The sequence below is a fragment of the Leuciscus leuciscus genome (genome assembly GCF_965113295.1).
Source record: "Leuciscus leuciscus genome assembly, chromosome: 17".
In the NCBI taxonomy this organism is placed as follows: domain Eukaryota; kingdom Metazoa; phylum Chordata; class Actinopteri; order Cypriniformes; family Leuciscidae; genus Leuciscus; species Leuciscus leuciscus.
This window is the reverse complement of record NC_138741.1, coordinates 7,633,733-7,652,681: the sequence shown is the minus strand read 5'-3', so window position 1 is coordinate 7,652,681 and position 18,949 is coordinate 7,633,733. Positions and strand designations below refer to the sequence as shown.

Sequence of the window (18,949 nt, the reverse complement as noted above, 5' to 3'; positions counted from 1 at the left end):
ATTTATCACAAAATGTAGCACTGAATGTTTGTATCAGTATGTCCCTTATTTATTTTTTCTTAACTTTCTTATATTTATTTCGCTGTCAATGATTATTCCCTTTTTAATGTAATATATTAATGTATTTATTTATGCTGTCACTCCATAATCAAACATTTTTAGTATAAGAAATGTTAATTGATCATGACTGAGTGTTGTGCATTGTGTTATTGTATTGTAGAAATAATAATAATAATAATAATGTGTGTATATATATATATATATATACATATATATATATTAATATCTACAGTTAATAAAACTGAAATAAAATAAATTAAATCTACAAAGAATTTTTTTATTTATTTTTTTATGGTAAAAACACTAGAAAATAGCATGTATTGTATTAAATATTTTTGGTGTAATAACTGTCTAATTGGTATTTTAAATGAGACAATTATTAACCAATAAATTATTTCAGGATTACATTTTGTGAAAATTGGGTCCATGGACCATCATTCTTTCATTCATTCAATGTTTTACTGAGTTTTTGTATCAAAAGGTTCTGTATTTAATTTTCTAAAACTTTTTATAATTTTTTGTTATTCATGATTATTTATTTATTTAGTCTATCATTTTGTAGTATACTATCTATCACAAAATGTAGTATACTTTTTGAATAAATAGGCCTAGGTCCCATGTTTATATTTTTTCTAAAACATTTTTCTTATTTATTTTGTTATCAGGATTTTTAATTTTTTTATTTACTTTCACACAAAATGTATTAGGCCTACTGGCTTTTTGTAGGTTATTAATTAGGTCTCCTGTTTCTTTTTTCTAAACTTTTGATTTTAGTATTTATTTAGCTGTTTATGATTATTCATTCATTATCTATTATATATTAGTTATACTATATATATATATATATGTGTGTGTGTGTGTGTGTGTGTGTGTGTGTGTGTGTGTGTGTGTGTGTGTGTGTGTGTGTGTGTGTGTGTGTGTGTGTAGCCTATCTAGCGCTTTAAGTCTGAGACAGGCGCATTACAAATAAAAATGTATTATTATTATTATATACAGTATTTGCTTGTTCATAGGCCTAATGGTTGTTTGCAGAGCTGTCAGTCCATATTAATCAAGTGTGTTCGACTTGAAGCAGCGCTGCTTTCTTACTTTGGTATCAAAGTACCGCGAGAGCGATTTGAAAGCACACGGAGCCGTCTGCTCTCGCGGTACTTTGATGTCATCCACCGATCGGTCACACCTGTGGCGCGTGTGGCACAGGAGGTGATATATACAGCAGAGGCTGCGCGTGACAGGCTGCTGCTGTGACTGAGTGTCTGCTGGCCTCACACCGAGAGCACTGGAGGAGTTTGACCGAATCTGAATCAACAGAATGGGCAAAGTTCACTTTTATGCCGTCTGGTCCTTACGTGAAGCACCTCGTCAGTTTATACGGTGGGCGCTTTCATTTGATCCACTATATGACTTAATATTATTGTTTTATATGCAGCAGGTTGCAATTAAACAAACATGAAGGGGTTAAGGGTGTCACAATTGTACAGCAATGACTACAGTATTTCTCAGGGTAGAAATATTTTCATTACAAAAAAGTAGCTAAATATGTCCATCATTATAACTGATTAAAAGGATAGTTCACCAAAAAATATCTTTTGTGTTCAGCAGAAGAAAGGAGGAAGCAACATCAAAAATCCCTGTCACTCACATGATCACACTAATTGCAAACCACAACCATCCAACAATTCAATCAGTTCCCCATGGACAATATCAAGTCCCGCCCATTCAAATATAGTAAACAGTAGAGACAAAAAAGACCATCACAACTTCAGTTTTTTTGCAGACTTTAATTATATAGTTAGTTGACACGTTTTTGAATGTATGCCAGTGTAGTTTAAATGGACGTTTGTTTAGGACTTTGTAATAAAATGTCATTATTTACAAGAACATAAACACTGAGTAACAAAGCATTTATACAATAATTAGTATAATTGTGGATCTAGCCCTTGTGACACCTTCCTGTATGAAAACCTTTTTTTTATTTACCCCATTTAGAAATGTCAACCGTACGATGTACCAGGTTCAGATGCCGTTACCTTTACCGAAGCAGCTGATAGTATTTGGTTTGGGGGAATGGTCATCCTTCTCCAGTGACACTGAGATCTCTGTAGAGGTTCAGCTGGGTCCAGAGGTCAAATCACAGGTCATCGGGACTCTTTCACCTCACTCCAGGCAAGTACAGTGAACATTCTCATTATAGGAGTGCCCTGCAGTAAATCAATTGGTCTAAATCCATCCCAGTGTTATTGTTAAAAGTATTAAAAATTGTTTTCAATAAATGAAATAAAGGTGTTATAAAATTGATGAAAAAAATCGGAGGAAAAACGTAACTTATGACACTAAAAAAACGTGGCATTTTGGCCATGGAAACTAAGTGAAATGGTTCTAAAATGACAAAAACTGGGGGGAAAAAGAGAGAGAGAATTATAGCTACATAGAAATATAAACAACAACAAAAAGGAAAACTGAATTTTTTAAAAGCTAACTCAATAAGTTAGGCAATAAATAAATAAAAAAAAACACCAAGTGCCCTGCTAGGCTGCTACTGGGATACTGACAGTTAACAGCCTATGTTTTGTCTGGGAAACTTTATCTGTGAAGGTGTCTGATCTGGCAGGGAGTTTGGACTCCTGAACTCCTCACTGAAGCCACACAGAGAGGCAGGAGAGGAGTGTATGCCAAAGTCTTGCTCAGCGTCACTGGACAGGTATTTAAACCTCTTCTCTCACTGATGCAGATTGTCTTGTTTTTTGCCTTTCTCATCCATCCTTTACAAACTTCTTAGATGTTGTAAGCCATATATTATAAACAATATGTCGAGATCATTCGATAACGATGATGAGCTCTGGACATTTTTACTCAATATGGATTAATCTAACAGCCAATCACATAGCAGAAATAAACATGACAAAAGCCAGTCAGTGCATGTCACTAATACGTGATTTCTGCGGGTCTCTGTGTGACTGAACGGTGCGGTTTCGTCTGATACACAAACCCACACACGTGACGCTCATTTTCTGCATCTCAATACAAGAACACTTGAACTTCATCTCCAGAGCATCTTCATCTCACAAGCTTTTCACTGTTGCATTTGAGGAAAACTACTGTGAAATACACACTGAAACTGAAACTAAACCTGAAAAATCTTCACGACAAACCGTCAAAATAGAAGTTCGGTTTAACTTCAAGAAATTATGACAGAAATATATCACTACTGTATACCAAAATGTACCTCTCAAAGTAATAATTATATTTCTAAAGAATATCATACAGCCAAGATAATTTTTCATCCATGTTTTAAATTTATACAGTTCTGTTGTGCAGCATCTTATTTGACAAAAAAAAAAAAAAAAAGCAATGTTTTGTTGTAAATTAATTGTTTTATTTTAATTTGATTACATTAAGGTAGGGACACACACCAAACCGACGCCAAAGAACTAGCGCTGATGAAAGCCGACTGTGTTGTCGCCTGCGTAAAGCTGCACTTGAACACACCGAGAGAACTACAGCCGACTGTCAGCTAGAATGCGCGTTCTGCGTCTGCGTGTAAATGAGACAACTGTCTATTTCTGCAGATATATTCGTCTATACTCACCTAAAGGATTATTAGGAACACCATACTAATACTGTGTTTGACCCCCTTTCGCCTTCAGAACTGCCTTAATTCTACGTGGCATTGATTCAACAAGGTGCTGAAAGCATTCTTTAGAAATGTTGGCCCATATTTGATAGGATAGCATCTTGCAGTTGATGGAAATTTGTGGGATGCACATCCAGGGCACGAAGCTCCCGTTCCACCACATCCCAAAGATGCTCTATTGGGTTGAGATCTGGTGACTGTGGGGGCCATTTTAGTACAGTGAACTCATTGTCATGTTCAAGAAACCAATTTGAAATGATTCGAGCTTTGTGACATGGTGCATTATCCTGCTGGAAGTAGCCATCAGAGGATGGGTAGATGGTGGTCATAAAGGGATGGACATGGTCAGAAACAATGCTCAGGTAGGCCGTGGCATTTAAACGATGCCCAATTGGCACTAAGGGGCCTAAAGTGTGCCAAGAAAACATCCCCCACACCATTACACCACCACCACCAGCCTGCACAGTGGTAACAAGGCATGATGGATCCATGTTCTCATTCTGTTTACGCCAAATTCTGACTCTACCATCTGAATGTCTCAACAGAAATCGAGACTCATCAGACCAGGCAACATTTTTCCAGTCTTCAACTGTCCAATTTTGGTGCAAATTGTAGCCTCTTTTTCCTATTTGTAGTGGAGATGAGTGGTACCCGGTGGGGTCTTCTGCTGTTGTAGCCCATCTGCCTCAAGGTTGTGCGTGTTGTGGCTTCACAAATGCTTTGCTGCATACCTCGGTTGTAAAGAGTGGTTATTTCAGTCAAAGTTGCTCTTCTATCAGCTTGAATCAGTCGGCCCATTCTCCTCTGACCTCTAGCATCAACAAGGCATTTTCGCCCACAGGACTGCCGCATACTGGATGTTTTTCCCTTTTCACACCATTCTTTGTAAACCCTAGAAATGGTTGTGCGTGAAAATCCCAGTAACTGAGCAGATTGTGAAATACTCAGACCGGCCCGTCTGGCACCAACAACCATGGGCACTTCTTTCCCATTCTGACATTCAGTTTGGAGTTCAGGAGATTGTCTTGACCAGGACCACACCCCTAAATGCATTGAAGCAACTGCCATGTGATTGGTTGATTAGATAATTGCATTAATGAGAAATTGAACAGGTGTTCCTAATAATCCTTTAGGTGAGTGTATATTTGTCATGCAAAAAGGGAAACCGGCGCTGCAGATACACAAGCCATAAACAAAGCAGTGCGTGCTTACTCTTTTGAATATCAGTCCTGCTAAACACTTTCTTTATTCCACTCCGCTCGTGTTAATATTAAAATATTCGCCAAGAAACACTCAGGTAAGATTATGTAACATTAGAACAGCCTTTAATCTGTACCGTTTTGACTTTGCTCGCTGTTTTGCTATTATTCTTGTGCACTGACTCGTTCACTAAGCTGAATAGTTCTCTCTCTCACCGATGGCGATTCAACATGTCAAATCGTCCAGAAAAAAGTCGACGAGGACCAATTTCAGCTGACGGTGCGGAACACACCGAGAAAACTTAGTCGGCCGACACACAAAAACTGCCCGACGACTGCCGGTCGGCTTGGTGCGTCCCGGGCTTTAAAAGCATGATTAAATTTAGTTTATATAAAATTTATATTAAATCGTGAAACACAGAATCCCCCCCAAAAAAATTAAATTGATTTGCTGAGCCATTTCAAGTTTTGCTGATTATACTTCCTATTCTTTTGTTTTCCACCTGCGGTAACTCTGAATGAAACGTCACTTCATCATTGTGTATCAGACATTGACACCTTGTGGAATAAAGGTGAATTGCACTTATTCAGTCAAAGATTCAATTATTGTTGCGCAGAAAAAAAATACACACCTCGGGTTATTAGCGATCCTATACTATTTTTACAAAAAATGAATGGGAAAATGGGCATTCTTTTATTATTTTCGTGTTATATTTTTTATAATGAATTGATTGAGGAATACTAAGAAGGTTGTTGTCTAACTTTAAAAAATGATTGTGGGGGAGGATAGTGAATGACGTCCCGGGCCACTTAAGACCCAAGGAATGCATTTTAGGGTTAAAGGTAAATGAATATCGTGATAAATATCGATATCGTATGATATTTTTGGCCATATCACCCAGCCCTATTTGAAGGAGAGATCCAGTTTTATCAGCAGCACTCCACGAGTGAGGAGGAAACGTCTAGCGCTGAACCACTCCTCCAATCCCTCCAGCACCCTTCTCAGCAGCAGAGAGAGTCATGATGTGAGTCATGCTTTACTGAAGACTCTTCAGTGGATTACAAGGTCATTTCTAACTGAACCAGTCATTAGATTTCAGAATTTTTAGACATAAGGTTTATAAAAACACCTTGAGACATGAATGACTTCTTGTGTTTCTATGAAGATCACCCAGAGATCACCTCCCGAGGGAAGCGTCAGCTGTGCGGAGCTGGGCAAAAGCCAAATGGAGACACGGGAAAACACTCTACTCAATGTTCAGGGTGTGTGGCCAATGGTAAGGAAGGAGTCATCCACAAACTAGTTTTTCAGCAAGTAGATCATCTCCAGGCAGCGAGAGAGTCTCAAATGTTTGAACTTACTGTGTCTTTGTGTGGTTTTGAAGGATAAAACTCCAAGACGCTCCATTATAGGAATAAAGGGGAATGTTTGGAGTTCTGAAGAACCGGAAAGCCCTTGGAATCCAAACCAAGTTTCAAGCCCGAAGAAACGCAAACTTTGTAAAATGTCTGCAATAGATTTAGAGGACGAGACGATCGTCAAACGTGTGAAGAGTTGCAGGGCTGGTAAAGGCTCATTCCTCTGCTCAAATGAAATATCACTAATGTTTATTTACGCACTTGGCATTTTTAATGTTTCATTCTGATAGTTTCAGAATTAGTTATTGATATATCTATTGAAATGATGGCATAGTTTATATTTTTATTACATAAACTATAAATCATTTGTATCACAATGAGAACCCAAATGTGTGTAATATTTTGAAATATTATAATATGTTGACATTTTGAAAAGAAAATGTCATGTTTAACTGTCAATAATTACTGGTGTTTGAGTAGAATAATCTATTGCCCATAAAAAGTACAATAAAAACTATGTAATTTTCTAATCTTTTGATTTTATTTTATTGTTCAATTCCCATGTAATTGGTAGAACGTGACCATGAGAATGGCCTCAGCTGCTGACATGGCATTAAAATCTCAAAAACCCTAACTGAACCTAAAGTGTTTTATTTATTTCTCAGACTGTCCATCAAAGCGCTGGAGCCACGCAATGTGTCTGAGTGATCCTGAAACGGCCATTCTGATTGGTGGAGAGGCTGATGACCAGGCCAATTGTAAAGACTCTATATGGAAACTGGAGATTGGTACGTTAAACAGTAAATCTATCAACGTACCAGTATTTGTTTTCTTTTTTTTTTTTTTTTTTTACAAATATACATTATGTAATTAATGTAAGCATTATTATTATATGGAATTATTAACTTATTATTTCTAAATTAACTATACAAGTTTCTTACCACAAAGGGAAGAATTTAGAACATGATTTCTGGTTCCCCATGGACGTCGCATCATCTGAGGTCAGTCCACCAAGCTCACAAGGTCACTCTGCAACCTTTGATCCTGAGTCTAAAGTCATCTATGTGTACGGTGGTCTGAGAGACGGCCAGCGGTACAGTGATATTTATGTACTGGACACTATAACATGGAAGTGGAAGCTTGTTTCTGTGAGTATTGGATCATTTATTTCAGTAATAACAGGCAATTCTTTTAGGATTTGTGTACGTTGTGTGAAACATGATCATTTGGTTTCTGCATACTGTGTCACCTTTGGGTTCGGATAGGCAAAGGGAAATATCCCGTCATTGGCATACCACAGTGGCACAGTCTATAAGAAGGAGTTGTATGTATTTGGAGGGGTGCAGCCCAGCCGATGTCCTGAAGGCAAGGAGTGCAGTAACGCATTATACATCTTCAACCCAGAACATGGTCTGTGGTATCAGCCGATTGTGGAGGGTGACCGTCCTCTGCCCAGGTTTGGGTAAGGAGTTAACTTTCTCTTTTTCTTTCTTCCTAATCTTCATAAAAGTAGTCCATACAACATTCAGTGACTTGGGAACCTATGGAAGCTTGTTTCCATCATGGAATAAAACATAAAAAAGGTGATTTTTGACTTATCTCACAATTTTGAGTTTCTTGCAACGGCGAGTTTGTATCTTACTATTTATACGTCACAGTCAGAATTGCAAGGTATAAACTTGCGATTACAAGTTATAAAGTCTGAGTAGTGAGAAATAAATGAAGAAAAATTGTGAGAGAGTTTATTTCTCGGTATTTTGACTTTATAACTCACAATTGCAAGAAAAGAAAAAAAGTCAGAATTTGAGAAGTCCCAATAACCTTCTTTTTTATTTTTTATTCTGTGGTGGAAACAAGCTCTCACAGGAACTGGATCAGTCTGATTTATCCTACTTTTTCCACATACAGTATGCTCACATAAAGCGATATACTACAGTATATAGCAAATCTCAACTGCCTGATTGTTTATATAGCAGCAAATCGCTTGGCAATAATGTAGTTTATATTTTGCAGCGACATTAATAATCGAGCTGTTGGGATTTGCTATAGACCTCAGTCAGGTTAGACGCCATATTGAATTAAAAGGGATAGTTCACCCAAAAATTTTTATTGTCATCATTTACTCACTCTCAAGTTGTTCCAAACCTTTGAGTTTCTTTCTTCTGTTGAAAACAAAATATATTTAGAAGAATGTTGGTAACCAGACAGTTGATGGTCGCCATTGGTTTCCATAGTAGGAAAAACAATACTACGGATGTCAGCGGCTACCGTCAACTTTCTGGTTACCAACATTCTTCAAAATATATTTTTGTTTTCAACAGAAGAAAGAAACTCATACAGGTTTAGAAAAACTTGAGGGTGAGTAAATGACAGAATTTAATTTTTTTGGGGTGAACTAAGTTTTTAGTCAGTTTATTTGAACTATAATTTGTCCTAATTGTTTGTTGATGTTTATATCAGGCACTCCAACACATTGCTGTCCAACAAGATGATCATTTTTGGTGGGAGAAAAACCGCCACCTACCTCAACGATCTTCACATCCTGGATCTCGGTAATGACCCGGAGCATATGGGTATCTTCTGGTATTCACTGTCTGCTGTTGTTCATATTATCCCAGTCTCGAATACTAAGTCTTTTCTTTCTTGTGGAAAAGGCTTCATGGAATACACAGCTGTGAAGTACGAAAACATGCCACCATTGGCTCGTGGGTAAGACTTTAAATTATGAAGGCTCTTCAGACCATCACAACTTATTTTTAAAGAACTTTAGAATACGTTGATGGTAAAATAAGTAAAATTCCTTTTTTAACTATTTAGAAATTCTTCATTGTAGTATAGGCTTGTGTGCTGTGCATGTGTATTGAAGTGAAGACTTAAGTTTTTTCTATTCTTTTTTTCTACTTGATTCAACTGTGCAGGTTTCACGCTGCTCTACCCGTGTCTGACAACAGGGTGCTGATCAGCGGAGGCTGCAGTGCTATAGGAGCCCTACAGGACCTCCATCTCTTTAACATAGGTCTGTCATTCCCTAACTGACTACATGAAGTACTATACAAATATCTACACTGCCCGGCCAAAAAAGTGTCACTGTTTGGATCACTGTTGACTCTTCAGTCAAGATCTTGTATTGACAATGCAAGAGTCTTGCACTCTGTAAAGTCTCATCCAGCACATCCCAAAGACTTTCAATGAATTTAAGGTGCAAATTCATGTGTGAAAATGATTCTTCATGCCCAACCATTCTTTCACAATTTGAGCCTGATGAATCTTGACATTGATGTGTCTTCATACATGGTTGTTTAAGAAATGAAAAGCTACACACTCCATCAATTAGGGTTAGAAGAACTGTTGCCAAACATATAATATTGCTAGAAACATAATAATCACTGCAATACTGATCCAATCATAGACTTAAGTATTTGCATATTTAAATCCAAACAGCGACTTTTTATGTAGGCTGGGCAGTGTATATCCAATTAAAGTTTAAATACCTTAAAGGGGTCATATAATGCCATTTTTGTACAAGCTAATATGATTCTTTAGGGTCTAAATTAAAAGTTTGTAATATACTTTAAAAAAAAATTCTCATTAGTATTGTAAGAAAACACACATTTTACCTGGTCAAAAATAGCTCTGTTTTCAGCACGCCGTATAAGTGCATGTGTCTTTAAATGATAATGAGCTTTGCTCACCCCGCCCCTCTGTTCTGTGCACACACTGTTTGTAACACTATAACACTAACCATAACGCGTTGTTCATTATAAACGTGGGATTATGAATTATATTGAGAACGTCGTACATAGAAAACATGCCGTAATGTACCCTGAGTGTAAAAATAGCCGCATTCATCGTGAAGCGTGCAGCTAGCGATTTGCAAAGATTAATATAAATATTAATATAAAGGTTAATAAAACGTTACACTCACTTCAGTTCTTCTGGAGGTGCAGCAGGAACACGAATAGTTGGTAGCCTACTGATCCTTTTTTCAGGAGCAGCTTCTTAGCAAATAACCAGCTTTACTGACCCTCGTTTGTAAAGCAGTCTGGTGTGTGAAATGATTCGCGCAAACATGAAAGCATTGACGTTGATCGTGGGAAATATTCCATTCGAAAACAAACTCTGCCACTGCGTCTTCAGCTGTACGGATTTAGGAACCTCCACATGACTGCTGTGTTCCTTATTACACCCAAGAACAGAACACCACAATCACTTAGACGGCATTCTGCTCAGTGCTCCAGCTATTGACGATTGACAGCTCGCTCACGAGCGAGGGCAGGTCTGTGTTGAAACACTGCTGTCAATCAACAATCGTGGGAGGGGCGTCGATTTTGTGACGTCACAAAATCGAACAGCTTGATTTGGGATGGGGGGGGGAAACATATAAGAAGATTGTAAAAAAAACCACTGGATGGATTTCTATCATTTTATGATGGTTGTGTACAGGCACTGCCAGCACACATTTCAGTACAATCAACTTTTTAAAGTGCATGTACCATTATATGACCCCTTTAAAGTACCAACCTACTTGTGAATTGGTTTTAAAATTATGCTAATGTTTTTTTATTTTTTTTAAAGGTACGCTATAGCGGTAAAAAAACGGCATTGTTTTGTTCGTGCTTCGTCACTTCATGACTGTGCGGATGAATATGGTTTTTCTACAGCTCATCAAACATTCACTACTAGGCTTAAGAGATATAATCAATTTAGATGGAGAGGATCTCAAGCTGACTAGCCGAAGACGATACTGTAACTTTACCCATTAATAAACGCGATACTTCCTTTAAAATAAATTCCAGCACAGAGCTACATCCATAATGAAAAGCCCCCTCACGTTACATAATGCCTTACAATCAACTCTGTTAGAGAGCTACATATGGCAATTTATCTGTTCAATAATTTCAAATCCCTCAGTTCTCGCCATCTCTGAAAAGCCAAGCCAATCGGGATTCTTGTTTTATTACGAGCTCTGTCACATTCTCTTTTTGCCAGCAGACTTAAAGTACTACTGATGCCCTTTAATTGAATACCCCTGATATAGATGGTCTCAAAGCTAACAGACATGGACCAAATGTCCCAAATCATTGATTGGTTCTTTACAAGGCTTTACTGTTATTAGTCTGAAAGGTTTGATCTAAAAGGATGCGTGTTTGCAGATACCAGCTCCTGGACGTCAGTGGTGTCCCCATTGCTTTGCTCTAAGCCTCGCGCAGGCCACAGTCTGATAAGCCTGGCTTCTACGAGGGCTTTATCTTCAGACCCGAGGGATGCGAGGGATCGGCGTCATGGCAACAGCCTCTCTCTCCAGTGTAACATCCTGGTGTTTGGAGGGTCCGACTGTTCAGGAACGTTTTATAATGACACCATTAAATGCACGGTTGAACTCCGTGTTTAGGATCAGGGACTACAGGATTTTTGTTTTCTTCTAAGAAATGAATGTAGGGTTTTACAGGAACGTAATGTAAAAAATTGGAATATAAGAAGCACTTTTATCGTTTGTTTTTTTTAAACGTTGCATTGTTGCAGTTTTAGCATGAACAGCTGTTTTACAGCTACTGTTTTTATAATCTCCTTCAAAGCAAGCAAAGGCTTTACTCTCACGTACATGTGTAGTTCAGATTTGTATTTAGTACATTCAGAGACTCAATGTATTTTTGTGCAATAAATGTTTTCTCTTATTTTGCACGTATTTTACACACGTTTTCACGTTTGTATTTTTGTCCACTTTGTACGTTTGACGTTGTACTCACACATTTTCCTTTAAGTCACTGGCATGTACAGCTCATCTCTTGTTCATGGATGTCTGAAAGTTACTAAAAGCAAATCTAGACTTTTCACCAAAGCAATAAATGCAGTACTTTGCGAAAAAAAAGAATCTGGCCTGTCTTAACTTTTTAATGAAGAGTCTCGCAACTGTTTATCAAAGCGATTTATTGATTTCATTATGGATCATTAGAAAGTTATGCCTGCAAATCATCAGGCGTATCAGGCTGATGTGATGGATGACTGGCTTTGAAAGCATCGATCTCAATTAAGGTCTGGTTTAATCGTCTGATAGTAGGGAACTGGGACATATCCACCTTGAACCTAAAGGATAGTAGAATTTACATGAATGTTTGTGTTTAGCAAAACTCTAAAGTGCAACAGTGCCCACCCACTTTTTTAGTGGCATTGGTCCAGGAAGTATTTTTCCCATTAATTTCTCCCATGGGGATTAAAAAAAATCTTTGATAAAGCGCTATAAGTCATGATCCAAGTCCATCAGCTATGAGTTGAATGAGAAACATTACACACTTTGATTTGAAGCAACAACCAAAAAATGTTAAATCGGATAAAAAGAGAGTTTTAACAGCTTTAGTGAGACAATCCCATGAAGCATTGTGAACAGCATAATCGAATTAAAAACGATGGAGAAATATAAAACTTCTCAATTACAAATGAGGCAAGGGAGGCAGTGCCTCAAATAATTGGATGAGAAAAATAAAACCTAGAAGCAAAAATAAAGCCATGCATATATTACAATATGGCGTTAATGGAAAGACTAATTAAAAGGCAAGTAAACCACTGCAAAAATAGCAGTGATATCACGTCTAAATCAAACTTGAAATGGACTAAAAACATGATTACTGTGGGGTTTTCTTAATGATCAATCCGCTGGGTGAAATTAAAGGTTCGTCTTCGTCTGTGAGCAGTGTTTACTGAGCTAGATGACCGATGAACACAAGTTGACTTAAAAAGAACAGCTGAACATCAGTTCACAAATAAAATGTTTAAATTGTTACTGCCTTTAGTTATTATTTTAGATGCAATAATGCTTAAAAACACCAACTTGAGATTTATACTTGGTTTTAATAAATAGAACATTAATAACATTGTCAATGTAAAAATACAAAACAGAACATTTGGTCTCTTTTGAATGTAATGTTTAACCAGGAAAATTTGACAACATTCAATGTAACTGGGACATGAATTAGTTTGATTTTTAAATAATTTAAAGTTTGCCACATCATTTCAGAATGCCACTATATATATGTGTGTATATATATTAATAATATTTTAAAATACGTAATATTTTACGTTTATTGCAAAATATGTATATATATATATATATTCAAATATTTGTTTATTTGTAAATCTAAGTATTTTGAGAGCGTAGGAAGACTGTTTTAAAGAGGTTACATCATTCTTTCGCAGTGCTTCATGGGAAAGAGCTCTTTTGGTACGTTTTGCTTGTTTCAACTGTCCGATTGGAGGAATTTTCTGTACAGCATCAATGGTTAATGTAGTTTTTCACCACGAATTCTGCTGTTAAACATGATTATTTTAAAACTAAGTTGAAATAATGCAGGCTAACGGCTTCAGCAGAAGCAAATAGTAGCTCACAGCAGGGCTGTCTTTAAAGGTTTATCATTTATCATTAAAAATCATTTTCCCTATGGAGAAACTGAATGGAGTTTTTACTTCCGGAACCCGACCACTGCTCTCTATAATGTTAGCTTTAAAGAGACATGTTTTACCTTTCAGCGTTGTAGACTTGAGGCACAAGACAAATATCTGCCATGGATATCTAGAGGATGAACAGTGTAATAACGCCATGATGTCAAAGCACATTAAAGTTGAATTTATAATTCTCATTCATCACTGTTTAAAAGTGTGGGGTCTGTAAGATTTTAAAAATATAATAATAATAATAATAATAATAATACTTTGATTCAGCTAGGATAAATTATATTTAAACATATTAAAACAGAAAACAGGTATTTTAAATTGTAATATGTCAATATTATGGGTTTTACAGTATTTTTAATCATATAAATACAGCCTTGGTGAGCATAAGAGACTTATTACAAAAACATTAAAAATCTTACTGACCCCAAAGATTTGAATATATAATATACTGCGATTTATTTTGATAACATTTGGTAAAGTATTATTACCTCATCACCCACACAGTATTTTCCTGCTGTCTGCTTCAGGATAGGCTCCAGAGCTTCAAATAACACACACAATAAACATTTCCATTATACAATTAAAGCAATTAGTTAGCATGTTAGGACAGTAATTGGATCAAAGATAAAAACAAATAACCTGGGGCCTGTACCATGAAGCCGGTTTAAGTGGTTAGCCAGGTATGTTTCAGTTTAGTTTGCGCCAACCCTGGGTTTTAGGCACCATGAAAGTGGTTTGGCTTTTAGCAGTGTTCATCGCCATAGTAACTCACGCTCCACGGCTAACCTGGGGCATGTTCAAGTTCAAAACGGTGCGCAACGTTTTGCTACGGTTTCCGGGTTGAACGTCATGTTTCCTGGAAACGGCGTGCACCGGTGTGCAACGGGGTTTGAGATACGTTTTCTCTTGTTTGGTGGGTGTGTCAGAACTGCAGTCCAATCAGCAGCAACATGTATATAAAACACGGGGTATTAAAGTGAACTCGCACAATGGGTTCAAGGAAAGTAATTTACAAATGTGTTCGATGCAGCTCGGTATACGCAACAACTGAGGATATTATTAGAAGACATGTTTGTCGTAAGTTTTATTGTAAAAATATAGGATATCAACATAATGATGTAGTTGTTTATATTTTTAGCTTCATTGCAAGTGTATGACATTTGGTATAGAAATAAACAATGGTAATTAAGTGCTTTTCCTAAAAATGAGAAAGAAAATACAGGGTATTAAAACAGTATGACCTACAAATAAAGTCAGTATGTGAGGCTAAATAGATGTATTTTAGCCTGAATTAGGTAAGATGTGTGCTTCCATTTCAGTTTCAGCAATCCCTTCACTCGATTGGGATGTTCTCTTTTGTTCTGGGCGGCAAGTGCAGTAACTGTAACATCGAGCATATTTTGTAGTATTAAACACATATTTATACCGACTTCATCAGGCTCAGAAAATTCTTCACAAAGAACACAAAGAATGAGCCTTCTCAGCTGCCATAGTTGCAACTCTTGCGTCATCAGAACAGTGTGTTCAACGCATCACCGTTTCTGTTTAAAAAACGTTGTGCAACTGAACGCAGCCCTGGTCCGGGGCAGGTTATGTTCCAGGTAAGAGGTTGCAAAACGAACTCGGACCAATCAGCTGTGAGCAAAGTGACACATGTCTGATGCGATAGTCCACTCCAAATGAAAGGTCACTACATAACAAATGATTTTTAAAGCCAAAATCATCTGGCTTTTAGTAATGCTTATTTAGAATAATAGATTTGTATGATTTAGATATTATGTAATTATTATACCCTTAATCGATCACACGTACAATTTTAGTTTAATTTTAGTTACGCAGAGTTTAAATGAATAAATATATAAAGGTAATATAAATACGCTTTAGAATCAATATGAAGCAATAAAATGACTACATGTGAGCTTAAATGTTCAATTCTCTCTATACCTTTATCAGCTGTATAAACTTACTTCACAACTTTTACTTGCACTGATATACAGTAGCGAGACTTTTACTTTTAGTTGTCCTCTTCCATAGACAGCTATTTTCTTCTTGCTGTGTAAATTTGTTTAAATTCTTAATATTTAAATACTTTTATTTAATAAGTGAATTAATTTCAATGAGTTTTGAAAGAGTTTCACTCTTTCTCAGCATGTGATTGGCTGTTCGCTACTGAAGTCACACCTAAACTACTGTACTCAGGATCAAAGCCTGAGTTGACAGAGAAAGTTGATGATCAGCATCATGGTACCAACAAAGCCTGGTTGGATTGGTTTGGTTTTGTCAACTCAAAACTAATCCTGCAACCCTGAGTTTGTTCAACTACCATCATGGTACAGGTCCCTGGCGGTTTATATGACAGCAAGATGATGTCACTGCATTTAAAAGTCCTTCATGAAAAAAAACAAAAACAACTCACCCTCGAATCCTCGGTTGATGAAATGTTGAGCCCACTGTACCTTCTCTGCTCCAATTTTCTGGATCACATACAGATTCTGAAATATAGCATCATTAAAAATAATGTGTTTTGTTAATGTTTGACTGACATTCTCTAAATAAAGCACTGATGCAATATTCGCTTGTAGAGGAGAAGTGTTAACTTTTCTATGTGACTGGACATGATTTTTACCTCACAGATGATAAAATGAGCGGAAACTTTTTGTTAAAGGAGCGACCTGGTAATGATGGAAATGTTATTGGGATTTGGGGTTGGGCTCTCTTTATTTATTTTTTTACAAATGTGCACCTTTAAAGTCACTGAAATCAAAATGAACCATTCTTATTTTTTGAAGGAATATTACAGTATTTATAATGAATGATTTATCCATCCACATCATAATTTTTAAAAAATGTATATACCCTCATAATCTTTCATCAAAATAACTTCCCCTCCCTCTTGCATCATCTCTTCTGTTCTCTGATGACACGTTTACTGGTGTGAGGTCAGGATCAACCTGTCACTCACATTAAAATCACAGCAATAAACCACAACCATCCAATCAAAATGAACAAAATCAAGCCCCGCCCTAAATTTTTTCTTGTTCAAAAAGCCGTTTCACTCAGACATACATCACAATAGGGAAGAAAAACGTCCATTTCATGCTGACTTTAAAAATGATGTCATGTCTCTCACTCACCTGGAGGGGCTGGATCCCTGATGCGATGATGTCACAAATGATGCGGACGTGAGCTCGCTGCTTTGGGTCTGCAGGCAGGAGGCGGGGCTGTGGCCGAGTTTCCTCAATGTACTGGATAATGGCCAACTGTGTTGTTAAATAACAAATCAATGTTAACATAAAATCATATCATTTCTGTGTGCAACAAAGCAGGAGAAGCCATGATCTCACCGACTGAGACAAGGTGATGCCATCGATGGTGACTGCAGGAACTTGCTGCATTGGATTTATTGCCTTAAACTGATCTGTGAGCTTGTGAAGAAGATTACTCAGTTAAGAGAATTGAGTTAGTGCCAACATGTAATGTAATAGATCAGAGGCTTTCAATCTTTTAGAGGCCAAGGACCACCATATATGATCATCCTAAAATTTAATCTAATTTCCAACATTCACTTAATTTATTTAAAACACATCCAATCTTTATGAATCTAATTTGTATTATTTATTTTAATTCAATTTGAATTTAATTTCTTCATTTTAATACATTTATTTAATTATTTTAATATTTGTATTTATTTAATTTTTCTCTAAAATTCTCCACGGACCACCTAGCACTCCCTTGCGGTCCCCGGACCCCAGTTTGAAAGCCCCTGTATAGATAACGCTAGATAAATATTAACAATCCAGAGCAGAGATTTCTGCAGTATACCTGTTGCCCACCATCCTTGATGAGATTCACTGGTTTTTGCTCATATTCAATGCCTTTCAATGCAAACGCTAGGAATATTTAAAAACACATTAGAGTAAACTAACATTTGAAATATGCAGAAATAGATTCAAGTAATAGAGTTAACTGATGTCTTCAAGACTCACCTATCCGGACTCTCCAAGAGCAAGAACTCCTATAATATCCATAAAGAACAGGCTAGAACATTTAAAAAAACAGCAGTCAAATAATGCATTATAAACAATAACTCAATTTAAGATAAGCAACAACATATTTAAACCTTCGCTTGTGTCTCCATGGTATTCATACAGTATATCAGTTCTGCAACTACTGAAACTATGCAAGAAAAAAACTACTACTACTTGGTCAACCAATGAGATGCAGCACCAAATATCCTCCTCCTGGCTGAGGTTTCTGTGACTAAGCAGCAACTTCAATGGACTTCGGAAGACATCTGGAAATGTGTTCGTTTAGATGTCAATCATCTCCCATCTGAAATGTTCATGCAAGCAGACGGGATTTGTGCGTTTACCTTGATTACACGTGCAGCTGATGCACTCATATTAGATTGTTGGTCCCTGAAAAGAAAGGACTTTGTTTGAGAATCATTTATTGATGCTGGGTGGGTTCACAAACAGTCCTTCTTATGAACCGATTCTTTATGAGGATTCATTCTAACCGATTCGTGAACCGTTTAGGATGACTTTTTTGGGGGGAATAAAATGAAATGTGGGAACAAAACTGTTAACGATTATCGGAACCATTCATATTAAATATATTTATTAAAAAAATACCATTATTATTTATTATATTGGAAGTCATATTCTTATTTGTGTTAGCAATCATTTTAATAAAAGTGTTTGAACAATAACAAACAAACATGCAACATGATCTAATAAAATCCAAACAGTTTGCCACCAAAAAATTAACTGAAAATGCCGCGCTGTATGAAGTAAATCGTTTTCAAAATATAAAAATTGTACCGTTCGAACGAACCGAATCCTAAAACGATTCAGACTCCTCGATGCACATTGTAGTTCAAAACAATGCATTTATTTGATTTTGCCCTCAGAATAGAAAATACTTAATCGAGCAAAGTGGCGTGGAGTAAATAAAATGTATAAAAATGTAAAAATAACGTACTTATAAAAAAAATAGTCGAATCACGTAAAATTGTCACATGTCTTTCTTTTATGCAATTAACTGGCAGGTTTAATACCCTATCACTTTCTAGTCAACAGAGCTCTAGCCTATGATCTTTGTCTGCGTCATCAAAGAAACGCCTCTCAACAAACGCGCACTGCTATTGGTGCATCAGCTTACACGTCTAACCAATAGATTTTATGAATTTGGGGGGAGTTTTTGGATTCGGCATATAATTGGCTATTTGAAGACTATGTCCCGCCCATTC

At 36.7% G+C, this 18,949-nt stretch overlaps 2 protein-coding genes across 3 annotated transcripts; one reads left to right on the top strand and one right to left on the bottom strand.

Moving 5' to 3' along the window:
* Nucleotides 1-1,197: 1,197 nt before the first annotated feature.
* LOC309478947 (kelch domain-containing protein 1) lies at nucleotides 1,198-11,943 on the top strand. Its single transcript, XM_082142788.1, has 13 exons — nucleotides 1,198-1,434; nucleotides 2,050-2,226; nucleotides 2,656-2,761; nucleotides 5,796-5,918; nucleotides 6,060-6,170; nucleotides 6,279-6,459; nucleotides 6,918-7,040; nucleotides 7,201-7,400; nucleotides 7,518-7,714; nucleotides 8,713-8,804; nucleotides 8,907-8,961; nucleotides 9,171-9,268; nucleotides 11,406-11,943. Exons 1-13 carry the CDS (start codon nucleotides 1,373-1,375, stop codon nucleotides 11,642-11,644), a joined length of 1,764 nt encoding a protein of 587 aa, XP_081998914.1. The 5' UTR covers nucleotides 1,198-1,372; the 3' UTR covers nucleotides 11,645-11,943.
* Nucleotides 11,944-12,161: 218 nt separating this feature from the next.
* On the bottom strand, nucleotides 12,162-18,679 carry gstz1 (glutathione S-transferase zeta 1). Of its 2 annotated transcripts, XM_082142789.1 has the most exons (10): nucleotides 18,522-18,679; nucleotides 18,071-18,116; nucleotides 17,685-17,736; nucleotides 17,521-17,588; nucleotides 17,043-17,123; nucleotides 16,833-16,958; nucleotides 16,115-16,190; nucleotides 14,187-14,239; nucleotides 13,767-13,816; nucleotides 12,162-12,336 (listed from the first exon to the last, which is right to left on the bottom strand). In XM_082142789.1, exons 2-10 carry the CDS (start codon nucleotides 18,098-18,100, stop codon nucleotides 12,210-12,212), a joined length of 663 nt encoding a protein of 220 aa, XP_081998915.1. In that variant the 5' UTR covers nucleotides 18,101-18,116; nucleotides 18,522-18,679; the 3' UTR covers nucleotides 12,162-12,209. The 2 variants fall into 2 exon arrangements, with proteins under 2 accessions (XP_081998915.1, XP_081998916.1); XM_082142790.1 differs by lacking the exons at nucleotides 18,071-18,116; nucleotides 18,522-18,679 and adding an exon at nucleotides 17,819-18,040.
* Nucleotides 18,680-18,949: the final 270 nt, after the last annotated feature.